We start from the raw sequence: 21105 nt of genomic DNA on the forward strand, positions 1-21105 counted from the left end.
CTGGGATGACAAATGGATAATATATTTGTATGGAGTGAGACCGCACGGATTATAACTTTTTTACTGAAATGATTTACTTCTTCCGTGTCCTGAGACGGACTGGGACTGACGTGGACGCTGATGACGAGGCCTTTTGCACAGTAATCCCCAGCCTGTTATTTACTTGTAGTTGGCAGGGTCACGATAGCGGCGCGACTTTTATTCGACGACGAGAATAAGAGGCAACAGCGACACAGTCTTGGCGATGCACGCAAAAGCAGTGTGTGCAACGATTTGGGCGCCAATGACGTGGCAACAACGTCGTGGGGCAGCAACAATGCGAGCGTGGGTAGTGATTGATGTGGGCAGCAGCAACAATGTGAGTAGCAGTGGCGTGGCGGCGGCTTTACGACGCGAGGTTGCAACAGCACGTCGAGCAGCGACGTTGAAGGCGGCAACGTCGCAGGCAACGACTTCGCGTGGCACCGTCTCACCGTGAGGGAACGTAGGGCTTCACGAGAGATCGAGAGGAGGCGATGGCGGAGGCTCTGTGACGTTGAGAGAGAGGGTTTTGGATGAGAAAGTTTAGGGTTTTAGGGAAACAAAAATGGTTGGCTCGCTGGGGAAGAAGTCACGAAGGGGCAGGACAAAAAAAAAGTTGCACTTTTATAAAAAAGTCTTCACATATTTTAAAAATTACAACTACACTCTTACTTTAATCAAATTTATTTATTAATAATTTTGATAAAATAAAATAATTTTTAATTAATATTTAAATAATTTTGACAAAAAATACTTAGAATATTTTTTAGCATGTTTTGACTAAAGTTTATACAACAATGGTAAAATAAAAGTATTTTAGAATTAAAAAAATGATTGTCCTTTTGTTATTTTAAAAAAAAAGAACTCTAAGAATGCTCCTTTGGATTTTTATTTTTTAATTTACCTCTATAAATTCAGAGATAAATAGATGTACTTCTAAATTCGAATCTTAACTTTGGGATGTTATTGTTGAACAAGAAATTATTCATGCTTTCAGATTATCCGATCATCTTCAAAATTAATCGAGTCCAAAATTTAAATATCTATTTTTTAAAAAAAAATCAGCCAACGAAATGTAGGTACTAAATCTATTTTTCTCGTGGCTGAACCAACCAACCCAACTTAACTTTACCTGACACAGTGGATATCGTTAGCCATGGATGGCTCTGGACTTGCCTCAGCATGCACCTCGCTTTCAACACTTAAATGCCGCTTACCGGATTGCCACTGGATGCGATGGAACTCCAGCGCCATCCTCACTGTGACACTCACAATCCAACTCACCCATCATTAATTTCTCATTACAATTCTTAATCCTCTTCTTAATCATCCCAGCGCTTCACTGAGACACTCGCACTGGAAACTTTGGAGTTTGGATAATCTGTTTATGAGTGGATTATTATGGAGTAATTGCCATTACGACGTTATTATAGTTGTTGCATTTAGATAAATATAAGAGGGGGGCAAGGGAGAGGAAAAGCAAGTCGGGGGCAAAATAAAGAAACGGAGCGGAAGGCGACGCGGAGATCGAGGTCGACGAAGCTTCGAAAACCCTAAACAGCTGCCGGATTTGGAACCTCTCCCGTGGTCAGGTAGTTCCGTCGCGTTTCGGTTCCTGGAGCTCCTCCTCGACGGGTAGTGCCAGTGATTTCCGCATCGCGTGGTCTCTCCCCCTCCCGCCTTTAGCAGCAGTACGTGGTGGCTGATCAGGACCGTAGCACGGCGGGTTCCAGAACTTCATGTGCTGTCTGGTTTCCGTTGGAACCATTTCGTCTGAGATCAGTGGGTCCGCGCGATCTCGCTCGGTTGGGATCAACGGCGGAGGTCTGCTGGCGAGTTCGTCACTGTAGAGGTATTGTTGGAGCTTGCTCCTTCACTTAGTCAGTTACGATGATAAAATTTTTTCTACTGTTTAAGTGGGAAATTAAAGCTTTTAGTATTATTACTTTTAGTCGCGATATGCCTAACGGTGATGGGCGAGACACTGAAAAGATGCAAACTAATGTTTCGTCAGTTAACCTATACTTGCACTGCAACCTCTACTTGTATTCGTGAGTTAATGCTTGGAAGAGGATTCTTCCAAGTTCCAACAATGCGATCTTAGGCTGTTTCTAGTATTAAGTGGCATATAATTGCTGTGAGTGTCTGTAAGAAAAGAAGATTTCTGGCTGTTAATGAAATGGACGCTTGTCAAATATTTTTCATGGCTAATCTGGTTGGTCGGTGTTGCTTTAGATTTTGAGCTCTTCGTTATCAAATATAAGAACAAGTAAGGCAATCATTCTGGTTACCATAATCAGATCTTAATTTCTGGCTTGCAGGATTATCCAGAATGATATCATCAGCATTGAGTCTCTGCTATATGTTGGCTGTAGTATGCTTGCAATTAATTGTTGAGGCAAGGCATGTCAGGCATATATCAGCAGCAATGACAACATCTCCATCTGCTGCTCCTGTAGGTGGATGGAATCAAGTCTATTCCTTGATCTCGTTATCAAAAGTTGAAAAACATTTCCTAGAAAACCTTCCAAACAATAGAGAACACAGGGAGTACACCTTATCGCTTGCTGAAACTTCACCAATGATGTTCAAAGATTCAGTTGATCACAGGTCCCTAACTACTGGTTGGCTACCCTCGCCAAGAGTTCCAAGTTTAGTAAATTCTTTATTGGATCATAACATACATCCTTCTACCGAGTTGGCTGTTACACCTTCACCTTCTGGCAATTCTGCTCCAACACATTCAAATGCAAGCACAGTTCCAACTGCCTTTGCAGAACCCCCATTGTCACCTCAAACTGGTAAATTTGATTTAGCATTTTAGCTTGTTAATCTGTTTTGCTAAGCATAGACCCACAAGATTAGGATAAATGAATTCCTCTTTTCAGTGTGCCCCATTTTTACTTAATTCAAGTATCTATTTTATGGAACAGAATGCTGTGAGCCTAACATGGTGCAGAAGCGAGGTACTCAAGATTGCCATTGTGTTTATCCAGTGAAGGTTGAGTTGTTTCTACAAAATGTTTCTATGATTTTAAACTGGAGTAATGAATTTCTTAGAGAACTGGCTTATCAACTCGGGTTGCACATGGATCAGTTTGAGATTAAAAATTTCTATGTTGTTGGTGCATCTGGATTAAATATCACAATGGACATAGTGCCATATAAAGGGATAAGTTTTTTGGTTGATCAGGTTATTGCTATGAATTCTTCACTTGCACTCCATATGGTTCATATCAATCCTGAGCTAGTTGGTGATTATAAACTTCTTAATTTGACTTGGTTCAGGCCACTGGCTTCTCCTCTTGGTAATTCTCTAGAAAATTTGATTATTAAATGTTATTGAATTCATATTTTTTTGCAGCATATTAGATATGTAGTGACCAGTGAATGAGTTTTGTGTACCTGCAATTGATGTTCATCTCCTAGTTGTCTTTATTCTGAAGTAGTTCTGCAGCATTCTGAGCCATGAATATTTGTAATCACCATTTCATTTTCATAATGTATACAAAATAATATAGTCTTGCACACATGAACATGCATAAAATTGTGAAAGAAAATTTATAAATTCATAACAAGTAGCAGTGAATGTCAATCAATATGAATCAATTATTGTGGAAAACTTGGTTAATTCATTCAACTCCATTGCCCTGTCAGATTTTCCATCTTGGTTCTATTACAATAACAACCTTGTTCTCTATTGTTTTTCTGATGGTAATTTCATGTTTAGTTAACCATGATCCAAAGTAAATTTCTGCATCCCCCCTTGCCTTAAAAAAAAATTGACATGCATTTTTGTCATAGAGGTCATTGTTCCATTTGAAATGTATCAAAACATGAGTGGAACCTTAAATGAAGTGTGCAGTAGTTAACTTGAGACTGTTATACTTGTGGAATTTTACTGTCTGCCACTAGTTCCAAAATCACCTAAAGCGTATAGGATGTAACTTCTCCTGCTACACCTACTTATTTGGGGAGATTAAAAAATTTGGGGGTGGCCTCTCCATGATGTGTCTCACAGTTCAAATAAATATTTTTCAATAGACAATACACCAAGACTGCAAATCACCTAAAACTTACTGGATGCAACTTCCACTTCTGTTCCTGCTCTTAGTTGGCAGTTGCATCTCCATGATGCATCTCACAGTGTAAAGAAACATTGTTTGACACCCAAACTGACAAATACTCCAGGACTGTTTTGTCCTACATATTCTTATGATTATCCTTGTTTGTTGTGTATAAAAGAAGAAATGGATAATTACCTATTGACCATGTTGAAATTTTATATATGTTTGTAATTTCCTGTTTAGTGGAAGTGATATATGTACACACACACACACCCATAGTGGAAGTGATATATGTACACACACACACCCATTAAAATTATTTATATTTTGGATGAGATGTAATAACAAATGACTTCTCTATTGTTCAGCTCCTTCCCAGTCTATCTCACCACTGGCTTCGCCACCTGGGCTACCCTACTTACCTACATTTACAACAAAGGGTGATACTGGACATAGGAAGCACTCAATTTTTTTATTGGTTATTGGAATATGTATCAGTGTCCTGATTGTTGTTACTTTAGTTCTGTTGATCCTTTGTCTTTGTTCATGTTGCAAAGAGAAGGAGGTGCCTGCTGAAGAAGGTATGTGTTTAAATTTATATTTTATGTTTAAACTTTCATCTATCTGTTGGATAATTTAACTTGTGCAAACATCAGGAAGAAGCATATAAAACTGTTAACAGTGGGGGAGTTTATCAGGGTTTAATACCATTCGTCGTCCATTTCTATGTTTATTATTTATTAACTTTAATTCATACATAATATGGTATTTATGAATAGGTCCCTATTATTTATAATCAAGTCTCTAATACTCCTCTTTTGACTGACTTGGAGATTCAGCTCATTATAAATTTACTAAATCTTACTATTGAAGAACTTAGCAAATTAGTCAATTGATCATTGGAGTTAGTAATCAATCTCTATGTGGTTGTCACAATACAACCTATTGGATTCTTAGAAGCATGTGCGAACTTAGTCATCGCCTGTTTACATTGGATAAGCTTACATGTACCTAGGGCCATATGTGGATCTCATGTCTATGGGAGAACTTGCCCAAGTCATATTTTGCACCCACAATCATAAGGTGATCTTAATCCAGTCGCAAAAGACCTTTTCTTGGAACATTCTTCAGATACTATAGAATTTTCGGTACTTCCTCCAACGTGGAACCTAAAAAAGCTTATGGTCATGCTCACTTTGAGTAATATGCGTGGTGTTATAGCTGTGATGTTTTTTTTCCTACTAATCTTCTACACCTTGCTAAACATAATGAATTCCCCTATCTTGGTAGTAGTTTGACATTTGGATCTGTGGGGCATTAATTGGCTTATCTTCCAACATATTAGTCGCCACCATATGAAGCAAATGTTTTCCTTGGGAGATATAAGTGTCTCCCCTTGCATGGGCTGGCTTGGTGCCAAGAAAATTTGTTAGTTCACTTTGATTTCTAGATTGAGAGGTAAGATGAAGTATGTAGTAGACAATTTTGATCATCAATTATCTAGGGGATTGTTTCAAACCATACAAGGACTTTTTGAGCTCGCATAGCAGGCCACTCTCCCCTAAGCAACCAATTTGAGGAGTTGCTCCATGTATACTTCTGTAAGGTCATCGTGAAGGCATCCTTGATATTCAATAAGCGATGGATCCATTGAAAAATGGCTACAAAGGTAAGGATGAACAGAAGCAATTGTAGCTACAGGGGCAAAAGTGTCTAGGTTATCCACTGTATCAACTTTATTGTATTACTTAGCTGCTAATTGAACTTTCATATGATACATAATGCCAATAAGTGATCTCTTCTCTGTGAATACAGATTTGCAACCCACTTAGGACTTGTAGAGGAAGAGGCACCAACTTCTATGTAGCATTTGAATGCAATTATATTTTCTCAATCATAGCTTGTCTCCACCTTGAATGCAAGAGTGCCTTTGAAACAATCTTAGGAATAGATTATTGAGTCAAAGAAGAATAATTAGATCACAATGCAACATAAGGTAGGAAACGAGAATGGGATGAAAGGTAGCACAACTATGAGAACTTTTTGAAGAGCAATAAGAAGATCAAAATTAGAGGATGGATCTAGAGGGAGGTGGTATTTAGGATCGGTGCGTTCGCTAGAGGGGGGGGGGTGAATAGCGATTTTTGACTTTTCTCTGCAAAAGTGTTAGCGGAAGCAAAATAAATAAGAAAGAAAAAGATCACAATCGCTAACCCGTTCGATTTTACTTGGTATCCACCTCTACGAGGTGACTAATCCAAGATAAACAACATAGTCTCATGGTTGTTTATTGTATGTCTCAATGTTGGCAATCCTGCAAAAGAAGTTAATGGAATGAAAAAAATGTAGAGATGGGAAGCACTACAATCACAAGCCAAGAAGTAAATGAGAAGTTTGAAAAGAAGGGAGTAGTCTTAAAGAAGATGACATTACAAAGATGAAGACTTTTTATAATTTAGTTAAGTAATAATGTTACCCACTTATGCAATTGACGGCAACAAAGAAAGACTTGATTACTATAAATAACATAGTTTACCTCTGTAGGGTATAAGAAATGGAAGTACATCAAAAAGTCATAGGAGCAAGAAAGCTTGAAGTTTATAAGAAAACCTACAGTAGGAACAATATTTTCCCAAACCTATGTGGAACCCCTTGTGACTAAGGTGAGTGAGCCATCTCTATGTGGCGATTCTTGTTAGCTATGCCATTTTGTTGGATTGTATAAGGATAAGATGATTGCTGAAGAATGTTTTGGTTAGAAATAAAGGATTGGAAGGAGTGAATGTTTTAACAAATACATTGAATTTGATTTGTATCTCTACATTGAAGAAGGAAAATATTGAATCACTTCAGAACGATTTTTCAATGTGAAAAGCCAAGTCGTTCTTGGAAAGTTGTAATAAAAATAATGAAGTATTTGAAATAAAGTTTGGAGAAACTATACTAGGAACCCAAATATGAGAATGTACTAAAAATAATGATGCAGAAGCACTTCTGGCAGAAGTCGGTAGACATTGTTAGGAAAACAAACTTGGTTTCCCAAGTGGCCTCACACTCAGGAGAGAAAAGCTAGACATCACCTTGTGAAGTTGTAGGGAAGGTTGAGGGCTTAGCCACAAGTGCAGATAGCCATTATACTCCTTGAGATTCATGGTGATTGTCAATCACCTTCCTTGTTCAGTGATCTTGAATGGAAACATTGTCAACAATAAATGTTATGGAGCAACTTAAAAATTTAGTAAGGTTACTGTTTCATAATTAATCCAAAGGGAAAATGGACACATAAAGAACAGGGTAAAATGATAAGGACGGAGTAAATTGAAATCTGAATGATGAAGAGATGTTACTTGGGTCCTTAGATATTTTCAATTCTGTCCCTAATAGAAACTACTGAATTTTATGGGAGATATTACACTAAATGAGGTTGGGATGACCATGTTTGTAGATTAAAGGGATTCTTGATTTTGTGATGTCTGGTTGATTTTTGATGTACAGTGCGTTAAGAACCTAAAAGAATTATTTATGATAAAGAACGATGACTCATTGCACTATGGACCTGTTGCTCCTTCCCATAATAGGTTATTTATTTAGTAATTTTTACCCTTTTCCAAGAATTTCCTCTATAACTATAATTGTTTCTGAAAATGACTTTTTTTTTTGATGATTTTGATTTGAAAGATGACATGAAATTCTTGGAGATGGGTTGACTTAGTTACCAATGTTGGCTAAATTATTTGCTCCTATAAATATCAGACATTTAAAATAAACTGCATACTTTTTTTTCATACATGTGCAACTACTGTTCTTAGTTTCAATTACGAGCTTAGTTAAAATTTTACTTTGCTTCCTCAATGATCTATTTTAATATCATAAGCAAAATTTTCTTTTGCAGTGAAGTCAAGAACAGCAGATGCAGTTTCTGTTGAAGGTTCTCTTCCATATCCCACAAGTACACGTTTCCTTTCTTATGAGGAGCTTAAAGAGGCTACTCATAATTTTGAGCCTGGTACCATGGTTGGTGAAGGTGGTTTTGGCCGTGTGTTCAAGGGTGTATTGAGTGATGGTACTGCTGTTGCTATCAAGAAGCTTTCCGGCGGAGGACACCAAGGAGACAAAGAATTTTTGGTTGAGGTTGAAATGCTGAGCAGGTTACATCATAGAAATCTTGTCAAACTGATCGGTTATTACACCAGCCATGACTCATCGCAGAATCTTCTTTGTTATGAGCTAGTTCCAAATGGAAGTCTGGAGTCTTGGCTTCATGGTATTATTAGTTTCAGACTGTAGTTCCCGTTAAGAATTTTTTTTGTTATTGATTTCTTATTTATAAGGGAAAGCTTCATATTGCATTGCGTATCTTTCTTTTCTCTAGGTTCTGCAGGAGCCAACTGTCCTCTAGACTGGGACACAAGGATGAAAATTGCCCTTGATGCTGCTAGAGGGTTAGCTTACCTTCATGAGGATTCACAACCCTGTGTGATCCACAGGGATTTTAAGACGTCCAATATATTGCTGGAAAACAACTTCCATGCCAAGGTTTCTGACTTTGGTCTTGCAAAGCAAGCACCTGAGGGGCGTGCAAATTATCTTTCTACGCGTGTTATGGGAACTTTCGGGTGAATTCTCTTTTTTGTCATTAACGACCTTATTTTCTTCCATGTAATTACACCTTTTGAAACCCATATCATTTCAGGTATGTAGCTCCTGAATATGCCATGACTGGACATCTAGTAGTAAAGAGTGACGTATACAGCTATGGAGTAGTTCTACTTGAACTACTGACAGGAAGGAAGCCTGTTGATATGTCACAACCTTCTGGCCAGGAAAACCTAGTCAATTGGGTTAGTTCTTTTTTGCCGTTTACATTTAAAACCAAATTTTTTTTATTGAACTACTATATCGTAGTTATCATCACCATCATCATCAGCATACCATATTGGAGTGACTTTTTGGGATTTTCTTGAACAAACATGTCATTGCCATTCATTTAAATGGTAGGCAGCATAATTGAAACTTGAGGTGAATCAAGTGATGACTAAATATAGTGATGTCTCACTGGAAATTGCAAAAATACTAACGTGAAAAGAATAATTCATCAGCAATTGCTTATTATTCTTAAAAAGAATATTCTTTAAACACAAGTTCTCTCTGGCAGCTTTGGCCATGCTCTTTTTATATCCTGTATCCAGTTCATCTAAGTAATTATTTCTTGGTTGTTTAGCTTCTGCAGTTCATACAATTCCCTTAAAAGAAGTATATAAAATGGCACTAATCTACTAATACAAGAATGAGCACTAGATTCATGCATGGTGATACATGCAGGCACGGCCAATTCTTCATGACAGTAATAGATTTGAGGAACTCGCAGACCCTCGGCTTGCTGGTAAGTATCCAAAAGATGATTTTGTGCGAGTTTGCACAATAGCTGCAGCTTGTGTTGCACAAGAGCCAAACCAGAGGCCTACAATGGGAGAAGTGGTGCAATCCCTTAAAATGGTCTATCGAGTGGCTGATTACCAGGATGCGCTGCCAACTCCCTCAACTCATCCAAATAATAAACAAGCAACTACCTATGAATCAGATGCCACCTCATCAATGTTCTCTTCCGGCCCTTTTTCAGGTCTAAGCCTTTTTGACAATGACAACATTTCCAGAACAGCTGTATTTTCAGAGGATCTCAATGAGGGTCGGTGAGGTGGATGCTCAATGTTTAGATGTCAGGGAAGAATTCCTGGCTATGTTAAGTATCGAAATTTTGTGTTAATTTTGTATATTGCATTTGCCATCCTCAAGTTTTGGATTCAAACACATGAAATATCTATTCTCTTTTTGCATGAATTTCATCAAATGTCTTCTATCGGTGGTTATCACATCACATTGGTTCAAATTGCATTAAGTTTCTTGCTTTGCTTTTCCTTCTGAATGCGTCATGAATTTAAGTGTACACCAGGGTTGAGCAACCCCTAATCTCAAAACTGATTACTTGTATCTGGTCAATTCGGTCGTCTTTACATGAAAGTATAGTTTTATTAGTGGGTTATTATCATCAGGCAGGCCTCGTCATCTTATTGTTTAGATCACTCCATTTCTATCTCATAGTAGGAATCAATATGAACTAAACAACTTAGACAATGTGCCTGATGCAGCTCTTGCACCCCATTAGGTTCCGTAATGCCCTATAAATCACCGGGTCCTATCAAGACTTGGCTAGACCTGATCCTGGGTCGGGTCCAAATTGGACTTGGCTGGGACTCATAATCGGGTCAATGAGTCAGATACCTGTTGATCTAGTTGTCGGATTGGAATCATAATCGGCCCGGCACCATGTCGGGTTGGTTACGATTCTAGTCCAATAAAAATAGGGCGCTGAATCGGTTATGATTTTAGCTCAATAAAAATTATCGAATTGACGGCTAACTAGCGGTTTGGTCGTCGATTCATTTTTTTTTGTGAACATCGGAATTGTTAGTTCTGACCGTTGGAGCTGGTTCCGAATGTTAACTGGTAGTTATAATCATTGGGATAAATTTATATTTTTTTCAACCGTTGCGATCATTTGATTATTTTTTAATCAATAATTTATAATTTAGATCATTTGTGAGGAGGTCGAGAAATTGCAGTTTACGCTCAGGATTAAACTCTGCTGCGTCATATAAATAGAGGAGCTCTAAACTTTTATTAGTTCATTTTATTATTTTCACACTCATCTTCTTTACTCTCATTCTTAATTTCGTAATCTCTATATGCTTTCAATTCTAATTTTATACTTTCAACTTTCACTTTCTTCAATAAAAGATGGAATCTGTCACTCTAGCGGTCTCACATGATCGGTCTCATGATCATCTGTGAAGAAGTAAATCGAAAAATTACAGTTGGTCACTATAGGATAGTGCATTGTTTCAATTTTATCAAGATTCAATCCTTATCTATTTTAATAAATTTATTTTGTAATAATCAACTTAATTATATTCTATAAAGAGGAGAATGAGTATCATCAATGCATATACTACTTTACGAGAGAGAAAATATAATACATGTATTTTTGTTATTATAGGTACATATATACTTGGGTTAACCTACCTGTATATTAAAATGAATAAAAAATTTGTAGCAAAGTTTTTTCTCTCTCATATCTTTCCATTTGAATGAATAAACTATTACGAATCAAGTGTTTATTTCCACCAACAATTGCTTCGACTACAACAAAGTGTTTATTTCATCTGAATTTCTTAGCATGAGGTCAATAAACTGACGAAAAAAAAAAGTTGGCACAAATAATAGTTGGACAGATTTTAAAGGGCCAATTAATTGGGTTATAAGAAAGTATGTGATATTTATTAAAATACGTAAACTATGATAGATTTAATAATTAATTTCTATAGTTAAAAAAAAATAATAGCGGGCTCTTCTCCACCACTGTTACTGGTCAACCACGTGCCCACCTCAATGATGGTGGATAACTAAAACGAGTATACATTTTATTGTCTCTCTTTGGAATTTGGTTGACAGTGAAGTAATAATCCGAGATTGGTAATTTGGCGCAACCGAGTTCAACTTTGGCTCCGATCAAGTCTTCGTCTCCGCTTATCATGCCTGCTTCATAGCACTCCCTTTCCACGTCATAATCCGATCGATCAGGACAACCTCGATCGGAGTTCTCAGTGCCGGTGCTGATCCATCTCCGCCCCTTTTCTATCAGGTGACGCTTCGAAAACCCTAAACCTATCTCGCATCTCAGAATTTCTGATAGGGCTTTCCTTGTTGATCTGTGAAAGGTTGAATGCCGCTCGTATCTTGGTTGATTCTTAGTCCATTGCTGAATGATCGATGCATATGAGGATTTTTTTTTCTTTTTAACTGTGCAGTGATCGGCTTAGGAGATGCAGCATATTCCGACCACAATTGAGGAGCAGCTTCTTCTGAAGGCAATAAGGGACCAAAGCCCATGGGAAAATTTGCCGAAGAGACTTCAGGCAGTCCTGACTTCGAAAGAAGAGTGGCACAGAAGGTTCCACTCTCTGAACTTTTTTTTTTAATGTGTGTGTATTTAAATTATTTAGTTAGATCGAGCATAGTCTAGTTTCTTGCATGGAGCTCAGTCAAATGTCGGCCTCTTAAAATCGAAACAATTGGTTTTGGAAGTTGGCTTTTGTCTTCCCGTCCCTTTGACTAATATAGCGTGTCTGGTCTACGTTATTTGAATGTAGGGCATTCTTGCATGATCGCTTTTTGTCAAGTTTCATATTGTCTTTTATGATTAACTAAATGCGGCCAATTAGAGCTGCATGCTATATTTGCATTCTTTATGAAGAACATCAAAACTTGGTTGGAGGTGTGCGAAAGCTTGTGATTTCATGTTACTCAGTCTCAAAAGTATGATTTATCTTATAACTGAAAATTTGTTGGAATTCTTATTAATTTCCCAATCAAACTTCTTTTCCCTGAAGTGGAAAAATGTTTTTGTCGTATGCTTTTCTTGTTTGTTCCAAGAGAAACTTTTTTATATCCTACAAATTCTGTGGTTTAGAACTTATCAGCTACAAATTTTGATATTCCTAGTTCACTATGTTTCTTTAGTTCTGTAAATTACATGGATTATGTATGTAAGTACCTGAAAATTTCATTGAGCACAGGATCATAGACCACTGCATCAGAAAACGTCTACAGTGGAATCAATGTTTTGCACGCAAAGTCAGTAAAGAAGGAGAATATTATGAAGAGATGATGCGCTATCTGCGTAAGAATCTAGCTGTATGTCCTGGAGCCTCTGTTTTTTTGGTGATATACATGTCTTTCTCCATTCCTTATATTTTAATGTCTAGGGGATGCCAATATGCAGCTCTTTGTATCTCTACTTGCATTTTTTGTTTTTGTTTTTGTTTTTACTTTCATTCTCTTCTTAATCTTTAATTTCGCAATGGTGTTTTACAAATTTTCAAAACTTGATTATTTTAATGGTTGGATACTTTGTATACTTTGGTTTGATTGTGTTTAATTGTTAAGTTATTTTTTAGCATTATGAATTGACATATTTCCATTGCAGTTATTTCCCTACCATCTTGCAGAATATGTTTGCCGTGTAATGAGAGTGTCACCATTCAGATATTACTGTGACATGATCTTCGAGGTTTTGAAGAATGGTAATTCTTGATTCCTCTTAACTCCTTCTAGTTCCTTTCTCTATTCCAAGTCTCAACTTTGAGAAGTCTTTTTCATATCTCTAGGATTTTCCTTGCAAACAAACATAAGATTGTGAATTAAAATCTTGCCAAAATGTAGAAACATAAGAGCCGAAAACTTGGATTCTCAGTTTATGTTAATATGGACTAATATTCCTGAAACATTCTGTCTTCTTTGCACAAATTGGATATAAGCTTCATTGATGCTTTTAGCTGAGAAATTATGGGCGTAATTATGTTGATTTTAAAATATTAAATTAAAGATCATAAATGCTGGGCTATACATTGTCTTGTTGCTGGTTTATTGTGCTCATTTTGACATTGATATCTTACTAAATTCAATTAGGTAGCAAAAACCTCCAAGCAACTCCTTTTCCATGTGAATGTCCATGCAGAATTTTATATCAGAGTGGACATCTCAATGTTTACTTTGTTGAAGAACTTGGTAGTTTTTTCTATTTTATTGACATGGACAGATACACAAGTATTTTGTGTTTATTATACCCTATATTCTTTATTTATTGTAGCATTCTTTTCTTCTCCCTTTTTGATCTTTCCTTGTCTTTTATATGAGTGTCACAAGAAAAGTTCCAATTGTATGCCACAGAAGAACTTTATGCATATCTAATGTTCCAAGAACAATTTGCAGAGCAACCTTATGATAGCATCCCAAATTTCAGTGCTGCAGATGCTCTGAGGCTTACAGGAATTGGACGAAATGAATATATTGATATTATGAACAAGTGCAGATCAAAGGTCCATTAATTCCTTATCATTGTGTGCAAACAAAGGGGTTGCTTTTCTTTTATTTGTTGGTTTGGTTTATTTTTGGATTTAAAGTAGGCCTTATTTATTTTGCTTTACCTAATCCTGTGTTTCCCTTTTTCATCAATTAATATGTATTTGAGGTTAACTCAATCTAATGTGCTAAGGCTGTGTGGATAATGCAAAACTAATGGGTGATATTTTACTAACTTATCATTAGTGTACAAATGTTAATTATCTATTTATGCTATCTTTCTTATTAATAATTTATTTTCATGCAACAATGAGATAATTCTTTTTTTTTCCTTGTTGTATTATTAGGAGTAGATAATGTGTGTAGCTGTATGCATTTTGCATAATTAGAGTATATGGGAAGTTTATTCAGTTTAATTGGACCTTAATCTTATCCAACCATTGACAACTGAGTGACTGACTCTCACTTAACCTACATTTGGTGGTATCAGATTCTTTCGTTATCTTGTTGTACTAAGTACCATGACCTTATTGCTTAATAAGGAGAGGTATGCAAATGTGATTGAATAGTGTGTGATTATAAGAATCTAATGATGAACTCTATCTTTTGATTCACATTCTTTCATAGAACTTTAGAAAAATCTTAATTGCTGAAAGGTGATCTTAAACACTCAAAATTCAACAACTTTGCCTTTCTTCATTCATCTCCCATCATATATACATGGACTTGGTTGACTTAAACGTGATCTCCATTTTACTTGTGCACAAAATCCATCCATTTTACAGTAGCATCCAAGGTGTACCAACTAAAGTGGGATAAAGCAAAAGGAGAAACAAATTCACGCTCTCACAAATGAGTTATTTATTTATTTAAATTTGGTTGGCCAAAGCTAGTCTCTTGGCAACAATAGAGTTTAATTAGGAAGACATTCATGTCTATGTTCACTTAGCACCTAGCTGCCCTTGGGCTATCGTGCGATGGTAAGAGGTGGGACGGATTCCCTAGGCAATGAGGGTTCAAATCTCACCCAAGGCACATTACACATAGGGAGTTTGAAAAACTTGTGATGTTGGGCTGGCGACCCATTTGCGCTTTCTGATTTACCCTGGTGGTCGGTAGGACACTTTCGTAGGGCCGGGCCGATCACCTCTAGGATTAGTTGGATTGTAAGAGATGGATACCTGAATTACCAAACAAAAAAAAACTTAAGTACACAGCTGAGTCACACCTTGTTATATTGGAAAATCCAAATATTTTGGAAAGCAAACTAGGATAATTCCTTTCTTAGAGATGGTTATATAGGATAATAACCATATATGCATAATCCTATGCTTTCTCGCACCTTGACCGTCTCTGTTTACTCCTATGAAACATCGAAGTCATCCTCTACCCTTCAGATCCATCTCTGAATTTTCAGAGGTTGTCCTCACCCTCAAACCTATTCATGCCACATGATCACCAAGCAATGAGAGTCTTTGAGGCACTAGCTCACCTTTTATTACCTCATGCTAGAAACACAATCCATAATCCAATTAATTTGTCTGAAGAAATGAAGCAATTTTCTTCTTCATTTTTGTACTTTTATCTTGACTTAGCTTTGTATGCTACTTGTTATTTTCTATCCAACAGTACCATGGAATTGTGGATGAATTTTTTGTTTTTCATAATCTCATGGTATCTGCGTCTTTTTCTTTTTCTCTTGTTGTATTTCTTCTTCCAGTCATGTTTAGCTGCTGCTCAACTTTCTTATTCTATTGACTCTTGACTATTATGTTTTCTTGGATATTTCCAGAAAATTATGTGGAAGCTGAACAAGTCAATTGCTAAGGAATTGCTCCCCACACAGCCTGTGGATTTTCCTGTTGAGCCATGGTGGGGAGTTTGCCTTGTTAACTTTACATTGGAAGAATTTAAGGTCTGTTTTTCTCTCAACCTTCGTTTATCAATTGTTGAAATATGATAGAAGGCTTGCCTGCATGAATTGTATGTCTTTGTTTCTAATCACATGAGTTGCCCAAATTTTGCATCATGCATCTAGCTCTGGAAATTGATTATCCATTACTGATTCAGTGGAGATTCTTTCTTGATACTGCTGTACCAGCCAATTGTTTGAACCTATTCTGGTAACACGCTTTTCCTCTGTAGAAACTCACTGAAGAAGAAACAGCAACCATAGACAAGGTCTGCAAGGAGGAAGTAAATTCTTTTGTTCTTTTTGATCCTGATATTGTAAGAGGTCTATACAGAAGGGGATTGATTTACTTGGATATTCCAGTTTATCCTGATGATCGGTTCAAAGGTATGTTCACATTTGGTATTGTCTATCTTCTTATGGAATTGTGATCAATTTTGCTAAATACTCATTATAGTTACAAAATGGAGGAGCTCAATATATCTTTGCCCTTTTCTAACCTAGTTGGCATGAGTTTGGAATGTGGAATATGATATAGAATATAACAAGAACCATTGTTTCATTATAGTGCACTGAATGTCTTGTCGTTACATATATATAACAATAACCATTGTTTCAATTGACACTCTTGGCATTGCATATATATTCCCTCACTAGTCATTTATCCACTAGATCATTAAAATTATGCTTTGCATTTTCAGTGTTACTATCGACTTTGTCTTATATGTGGCTGATGCTGTGGATATATTAAAACTATACCACTTGATAGATTTAAGAACCATATGCAGTTTATTGGAATAATAGCCATGAACTTGTGTTGTTGAACTATATGAGGTGGGGTCTCATAGTTCTTCAATCAACAATACTGTTTCTCTTACCACTTTGACTTGGTATCCAAAAGGGTGTTTTTACCCTCGGACAAGGCTGCCTTCTCCTAAACTTACATGTCAGCTTTGCCTGATGCTACAGTGCCACAGCAGGGCTTCTTAGGTATAGCAATCACTGGTACTATGATACTGCCTCACTACTGTGCGCTCACTTCTGTAGTTACTGGGTTATTTTTGATGTAACGGTATAGGAATCTGTGATTAGTTATTTCTTAAGTCCTGCAACTTGTTCAGATGACCAACACCTACTTTTTCAGTTTCCAGGCTTGAAGGTTTTGTTTCAAACAGGGAACAATCCTATGAGGATCCTATTGAAGAGTAAGATACTTTGAGCTGAAGGGATTGTTAAACCAATGTTGTTATAAAATTATTTTTAGTTGCACATGGAATTTTGGTGCAGGTTGTTATATGCGGTTTTTGTCGTCTCAAGCGAGAATGCAACTGTTGCTGAATTGGCAGCTACACTGCAGGCTGACCTTTCTCAGCTGCAGGCAGCTGCATCATTTGCATGCCGATTGGGCTGGGCTATAAAGGCTTTGGATCCAGAATCCATCCTTCACGATTCTAGCATTCACGGTTTGGCTAACAATATTCTAAGTGACGATGAGGAAAGTTCTAATGCTAGCATCAGCTCAGAAAAATCTGGTCAACAGAGTCATGGTTTGATAGCTGAAAAAGATAGAACAATTTCTGGCACTGCTCATGTTGCTTTTGTTGTTGATGCCAATATAACATCCTATTTGATGATGGGTTCTGTTTCACCAGGTTTGCTCCATTTTTTCGCATTTGTATCGGCACACATCTATTTCTATGTTCTATCTATTGATAAATCATCCACCTTGGTTTGCACTTTGCACATTATGCTAGGTTTTTTCAAGTTAACTTGGTAAAATGGTTCATAAATCATCTTAATTGGCTACAAGCCCTATTTGAAATATTGTCATCATCTCCTATGAAGTCCATTTCAGAATGGAAATCATCCAACGTTATATTATGCCCTAGGTCCAAGTTCTAGTCCACTGTAATAATCTATCAACATGCATCACAATACACACATTTTATATGCCACATGAAGTGAAGGACAAGGATCAAAACTATGATATTAACCTAAGTTAACATATAAGAGTCAGTAATAACAAATAATTAGAATACAGAGCTTATGGGACTGTCCAGCATGATGGACTAGTATAATCATTTCTCATATGCCATGACACCTTTTAGCAATGATATTGTGCTCTACAATTTTTTATGTAGAATTAAACATCTTGATTTGCTCAAGTGACTGCTTAGGGACAAGAGAGCATTTACTACTTTGATGACACTTGTAACATTTCCTTAATACATCTTTGTTAGTTGAGCTGATCCCCTATGTTTTGCTTGCAGGTTTGAAATCTCATGCTGTAACACTCTATGAAGCAGGAAAACTTGGTGATTCTAGTATTGCTGATCTCTGCAAGGATCTCTCTACATTAGAGGGGAAAAAATTTGAGGGTGAATTACAGGAATTTGCCAATCATGCTTTCAGCCTTCGTTGTGTTCTTGAGTGTCTGCAGTCTGGTGGGCTAGTTCAAGATGACAAGAATGAGAGAACAATTAATCCAATTGATACACAGCGCCATCAGTCTCGTGGGGTAGCTGATGGTGACAAGAATGAGACAATTAATGAAACTAATACACAGAATCCCTTCATGGATGCCACTAGTTCACTTATATCTGAGATTAAGATTTCAGACACAAATGAAGCAAAGACATATCATAATGGTGATTCTTCAAAACGTGATCACCCTAATATTCACCAGACTGATTCTTATGAGGAATGTGATGTTGCAAATGTCCATCTTCTTGCATGTTCAGAAACTTCAGTTAAAGATAACACATCCAAACAGGAAAATGATTCACCGAGGGATCAACAAATTGCATCTGTGGATGGCCCAGAAAATGAAAGGATCATTCCAAAAAGGAAAAGGAAGTACCGTGTTGATGTTCTTCGTTGTGAAAGCTTGGCTTCTCTTGCACCGAAAACATTAGAACGACTCTTTCTCAGGGACTATGATATTATCGTGTCAATGGTTCCACTTCCTGCTTCATCAGTTTTACCTGGACCTTCAGGTCCATTCCACTTTGGTCCACCCTCATATTCTTCAATGACACCGTGGATGAAACTAGTTTTGTACTCACTAGTGGAAAATGGACCTATATCAGTTGTCTTGATGAAAGGACAGTGTTTGCGATTGCTTCCTGCCCCATTAGCTGGTTGTGAGAAAGCATTGATATGGTCTTGGGATGGTTCTACAGTGGGAGGCCTAGGGGGAAAGTTTGAAGGAAATTTGGTTAATGGAAATGCACTATTACATTGCTTAAACTCTATGCTTAAGCATTCAGCTGTGCTGGTACAACCTCTCAGTAGATATGATCTTGATAGTTCTGGAAGAATTGTTACTGTAGATATTGCATTACCGCTTAAGAATTTTGATGGATCAGTTCAACCTATTGGGTCAGATATGGGACTAGATCCAGAAGGAATTGCAAACCTAAATACATTGTTAAAGGAGCTCTCCACCAAAATAGAGTTATTAACTGTTGGCTATATTCGCCTTCTAAGATTGAGGAAGGTGATACAGTCAAACATGTTTTCATCAGATGATGATAAATATGAATGGGTTCCTTTAAGCTTGGAATTTGGTATTCCTTTGTTTAATCCCAAATTATGTGGCAGAATTTGTGAAAGGATAGTCTCATCACATTTATTACAAACAGATTGGCTTAGCGAGCACCATGATGCAATGCAAAATTTGAGAAAAAGATTGTATGATCTGTGCTCTGAATACCAAGCAACAGGCCGAACAGCAAGGTTGTTTTACCGTGTTGATCAGGTTCGAGAATCACCTCGTCATTTGATCAGTTATGCAAGTGGAAGATGGAGCCCACTGGATCCTTCAACACCAATTTCTGCAGCCTCCAGTGAACATCAGAGGCTCAAGCTCATAAATCGGCAAAGGTGCCGACCAGAGATTCTTAGCTTTGATGGCAATATTCTCAGGTGATGAAACAATATTATAAACTTTGTTGTGTTCCATTTGAACCTGCAATTATAGTAAAGTCATAATATATTTGTTTTTGCTGGGGTTTGCAACTTTTGTGGTTGTGAAATTTTTATTGATTAGAGTTCTGTGGAAACATACAAATTGTACTCTGTTATAAGAATCTCAATAGACATTTGAAAATTGTCTCCAGTCAATTCTAAGTTTCTTCAGTAGCTAGTACCATGAAATGGAAGTATTTCTCCACTTTCCACAAAGTAACACCTTTAATTACCAGGTCATTGTTCTACAAGTCTAATTTGACCTTCAGATAAGGAAAAATAATATTCAAACAATCATGTTCTAAAATGTGGCAATTAAAAATCTATCGCAGTTATAATGATCTCACATGTAGTATTTATGATAAATCAAAGTCCCTAAAGATAATAAAATTGCCTCTTACACATGCACCATTATGTTGTAAACTCTATAAACTCATGCTTATATATTATGTCAACTGTTTCTCCATTTAAAATATGCTATCTGGTTATCTCTTCGGTTTTACACTGAATATTATGAAGCCTGACTGCGATCTCATTAAGGATCAAATAATAAGTTTTGTGCTAACTATTACAATTTATCATCATTTGTTTCTGTGATCTAATTGTTTCTCTAAAAGTTAGTTATGTAGACTGACTATGATATTGACAGATTTGTTCTATGTTTTCTTTGTTTAGCCCCAACTCTGTTTAATTGTTTTCATGTTTATATCTGCCTACAGGTCTTATGCACTTAGTTCTATTTATGAAGCTGGTGCACAACCATTTGAAGAGTCTTCTGTTGGTGGAACAAAACATGAATCTGATGAGGAACACAGTAGAGAAGTTGGCCTACCTGGTGTTAATTTATTGTTTGATGGGGCATCATTACACCCCTTTGATATAGGTGCATGTTTGCAGGCTAGACAGCCTGTTTTGCTGATAGCAGAGGCATCATCTGCATCTACTTCGATGCATGCAACTAGGACGTCGTTATAGTTTGTTTTTGGATTGCTTGTGTTACATGTTTGAAGACGCTTGGAGACATTCTCCTTTGTATACCTTAGCAGTTCTCCTTCAGCATCTTGATGATTCATTGCTGCACATCTATTCATTCTTTGATTCAAGCAGATATTTTGTCAAGTATGATTAACCTAAATTTTATTTTATTTTTTGGCTTATGATAGCATTTTCTTATCTAGAAGAGAAGAAATGGGTAGTTGTTATATCATGATATGCTAA

The 21105-nt window shown here is 36.8% G+C and overlaps 2 protein-coding genes across 4 annotated transcripts; both read left to right on the forward strand.

The window, feature by feature from the left end:
- The first annotated feature begins 1516 nt into the window (after positions 1–1516).
- On the forward strand, positions 1517–9918 carry LOC141839681 (receptor-like serine/threonine-protein kinase ALE2). The gene is made up of 8 exons (XM_074727488.1): positions 1517–1873; positions 2343–2822; positions 2955–3329; positions 4457–4669; positions 7981–8352; positions 8461–8704; positions 8782–8929; positions 9411–9918. Exons 2-8 carry the CDS (start codon positions 2354–2356, stop codon positions 9780–9782), a joined length of 2193 nt encoding a protein of 730 aa, XP_074583589.1. The 5' UTR covers positions 1517–1873; positions 2343–2353; the 3' UTR covers positions 9783–9918.
- Positions 9919–11638: 1720 nt separating this feature from the next.
- On the forward strand, positions 11639–21009 carry LOC141846954 (uncharacterized). Of its 3 annotated transcripts, none has more exons than XM_074734968.1 (11): positions 11639–11787; positions 11954–12096; positions 12722–12839; positions 13132–13228; positions 13917–14023; positions 15799–15921; positions 16152–16305; positions 17063–17123; positions 17206–17570; positions 18189–19845; positions 20607–21009. In XM_074734968.1, exons 2-11 carry the CDS (start codon positions 11969–11971, stop codon positions 20860–20862), a joined length of 3066 nt encoding a protein of 1021 aa, XP_074591069.1. In that variant the 5' UTR covers positions 11639–11787; positions 11954–11968; the 3' UTR covers positions 20863–21009. The 3 variants fall into 3 exon arrangements, with proteins under 3 accessions (XP_074591069.1, XP_074591074.1, XP_074591078.1); XM_074734973.1 differs by lacking the exon at positions 11639–11787 and adding an exon at positions 11809–11863; XM_074734977.1 differs by lacking the exon at positions 11639–11787 and having other exon boundaries at positions 12050–12096; positions 12730–12839.
- The last annotated feature ends 96 nt before the right edge of the window (positions 21010–21105 follow it).

This window comes from Curcuma longa, chromosome 1, assembly GCF_044706935.1.
Source record: "Curcuma longa cultivar G26 ecotype Majalengka, Jawa Barat chromosome 1, ITB_CL_G26_1.1, whole genome shotgun sequence".
Lineage (NCBI taxonomy): Eukaryota > Viridiplantae > Streptophyta > Magnoliopsida > Zingiberales > Zingiberaceae > Curcuma > Curcuma longa.

What these genes read in the sequence shown, in the direction of transcription:
- LOC141839681 (XM_074727488.1), top strand. Translation starts at nt 2,354, where the DNA reads ATGATATCATCAGCATTGAGTCTCTGCTATATGTTGGCTGTAGTATGC. An exon ending in TCTGGAGTCTTGGCTTCATG is followed by an intron (nt 8,353 to 8,460) that starts GTATTATTAGTT and finishes TCTTTTCTCTAG; the next exon opens with GTTCTGCAGGAGCCAACTGT. An exon ending in AGGAAAACCTAGTCAATTGG is followed by an intron (nt 8,930 to 9,410) that starts GTTAGTTCTTTT and finishes TGATACATGCAG; the next exon opens with GCACGGCCAATTCTTCATGA.
- LOC141846954 (XM_074734968.1), top strand. Translation starts at nt 11,969, where the DNA reads ATGCAGCATATTCCGACCACAATTGAGGAGCAGCTTCTTCTGAAGGCA. An exon ending in ATCTGCGTAAGAATCTAGCT is followed by an intron (nt 12,840 to 13,131) that starts GTATGTCCTGGA and finishes TTTCCATTGCAG; the next exon opens with TTATTTCCCTACCATCTTGC. An exon ending in GATGGGTTCTGTTTCACCAG is followed by an intron (nt 17,571 to 18,188) that starts GTTTGCTCCATT and finishes TTTTGCTTGCAG; the next exon opens with GTTTGAAATCTCATGCTGTA.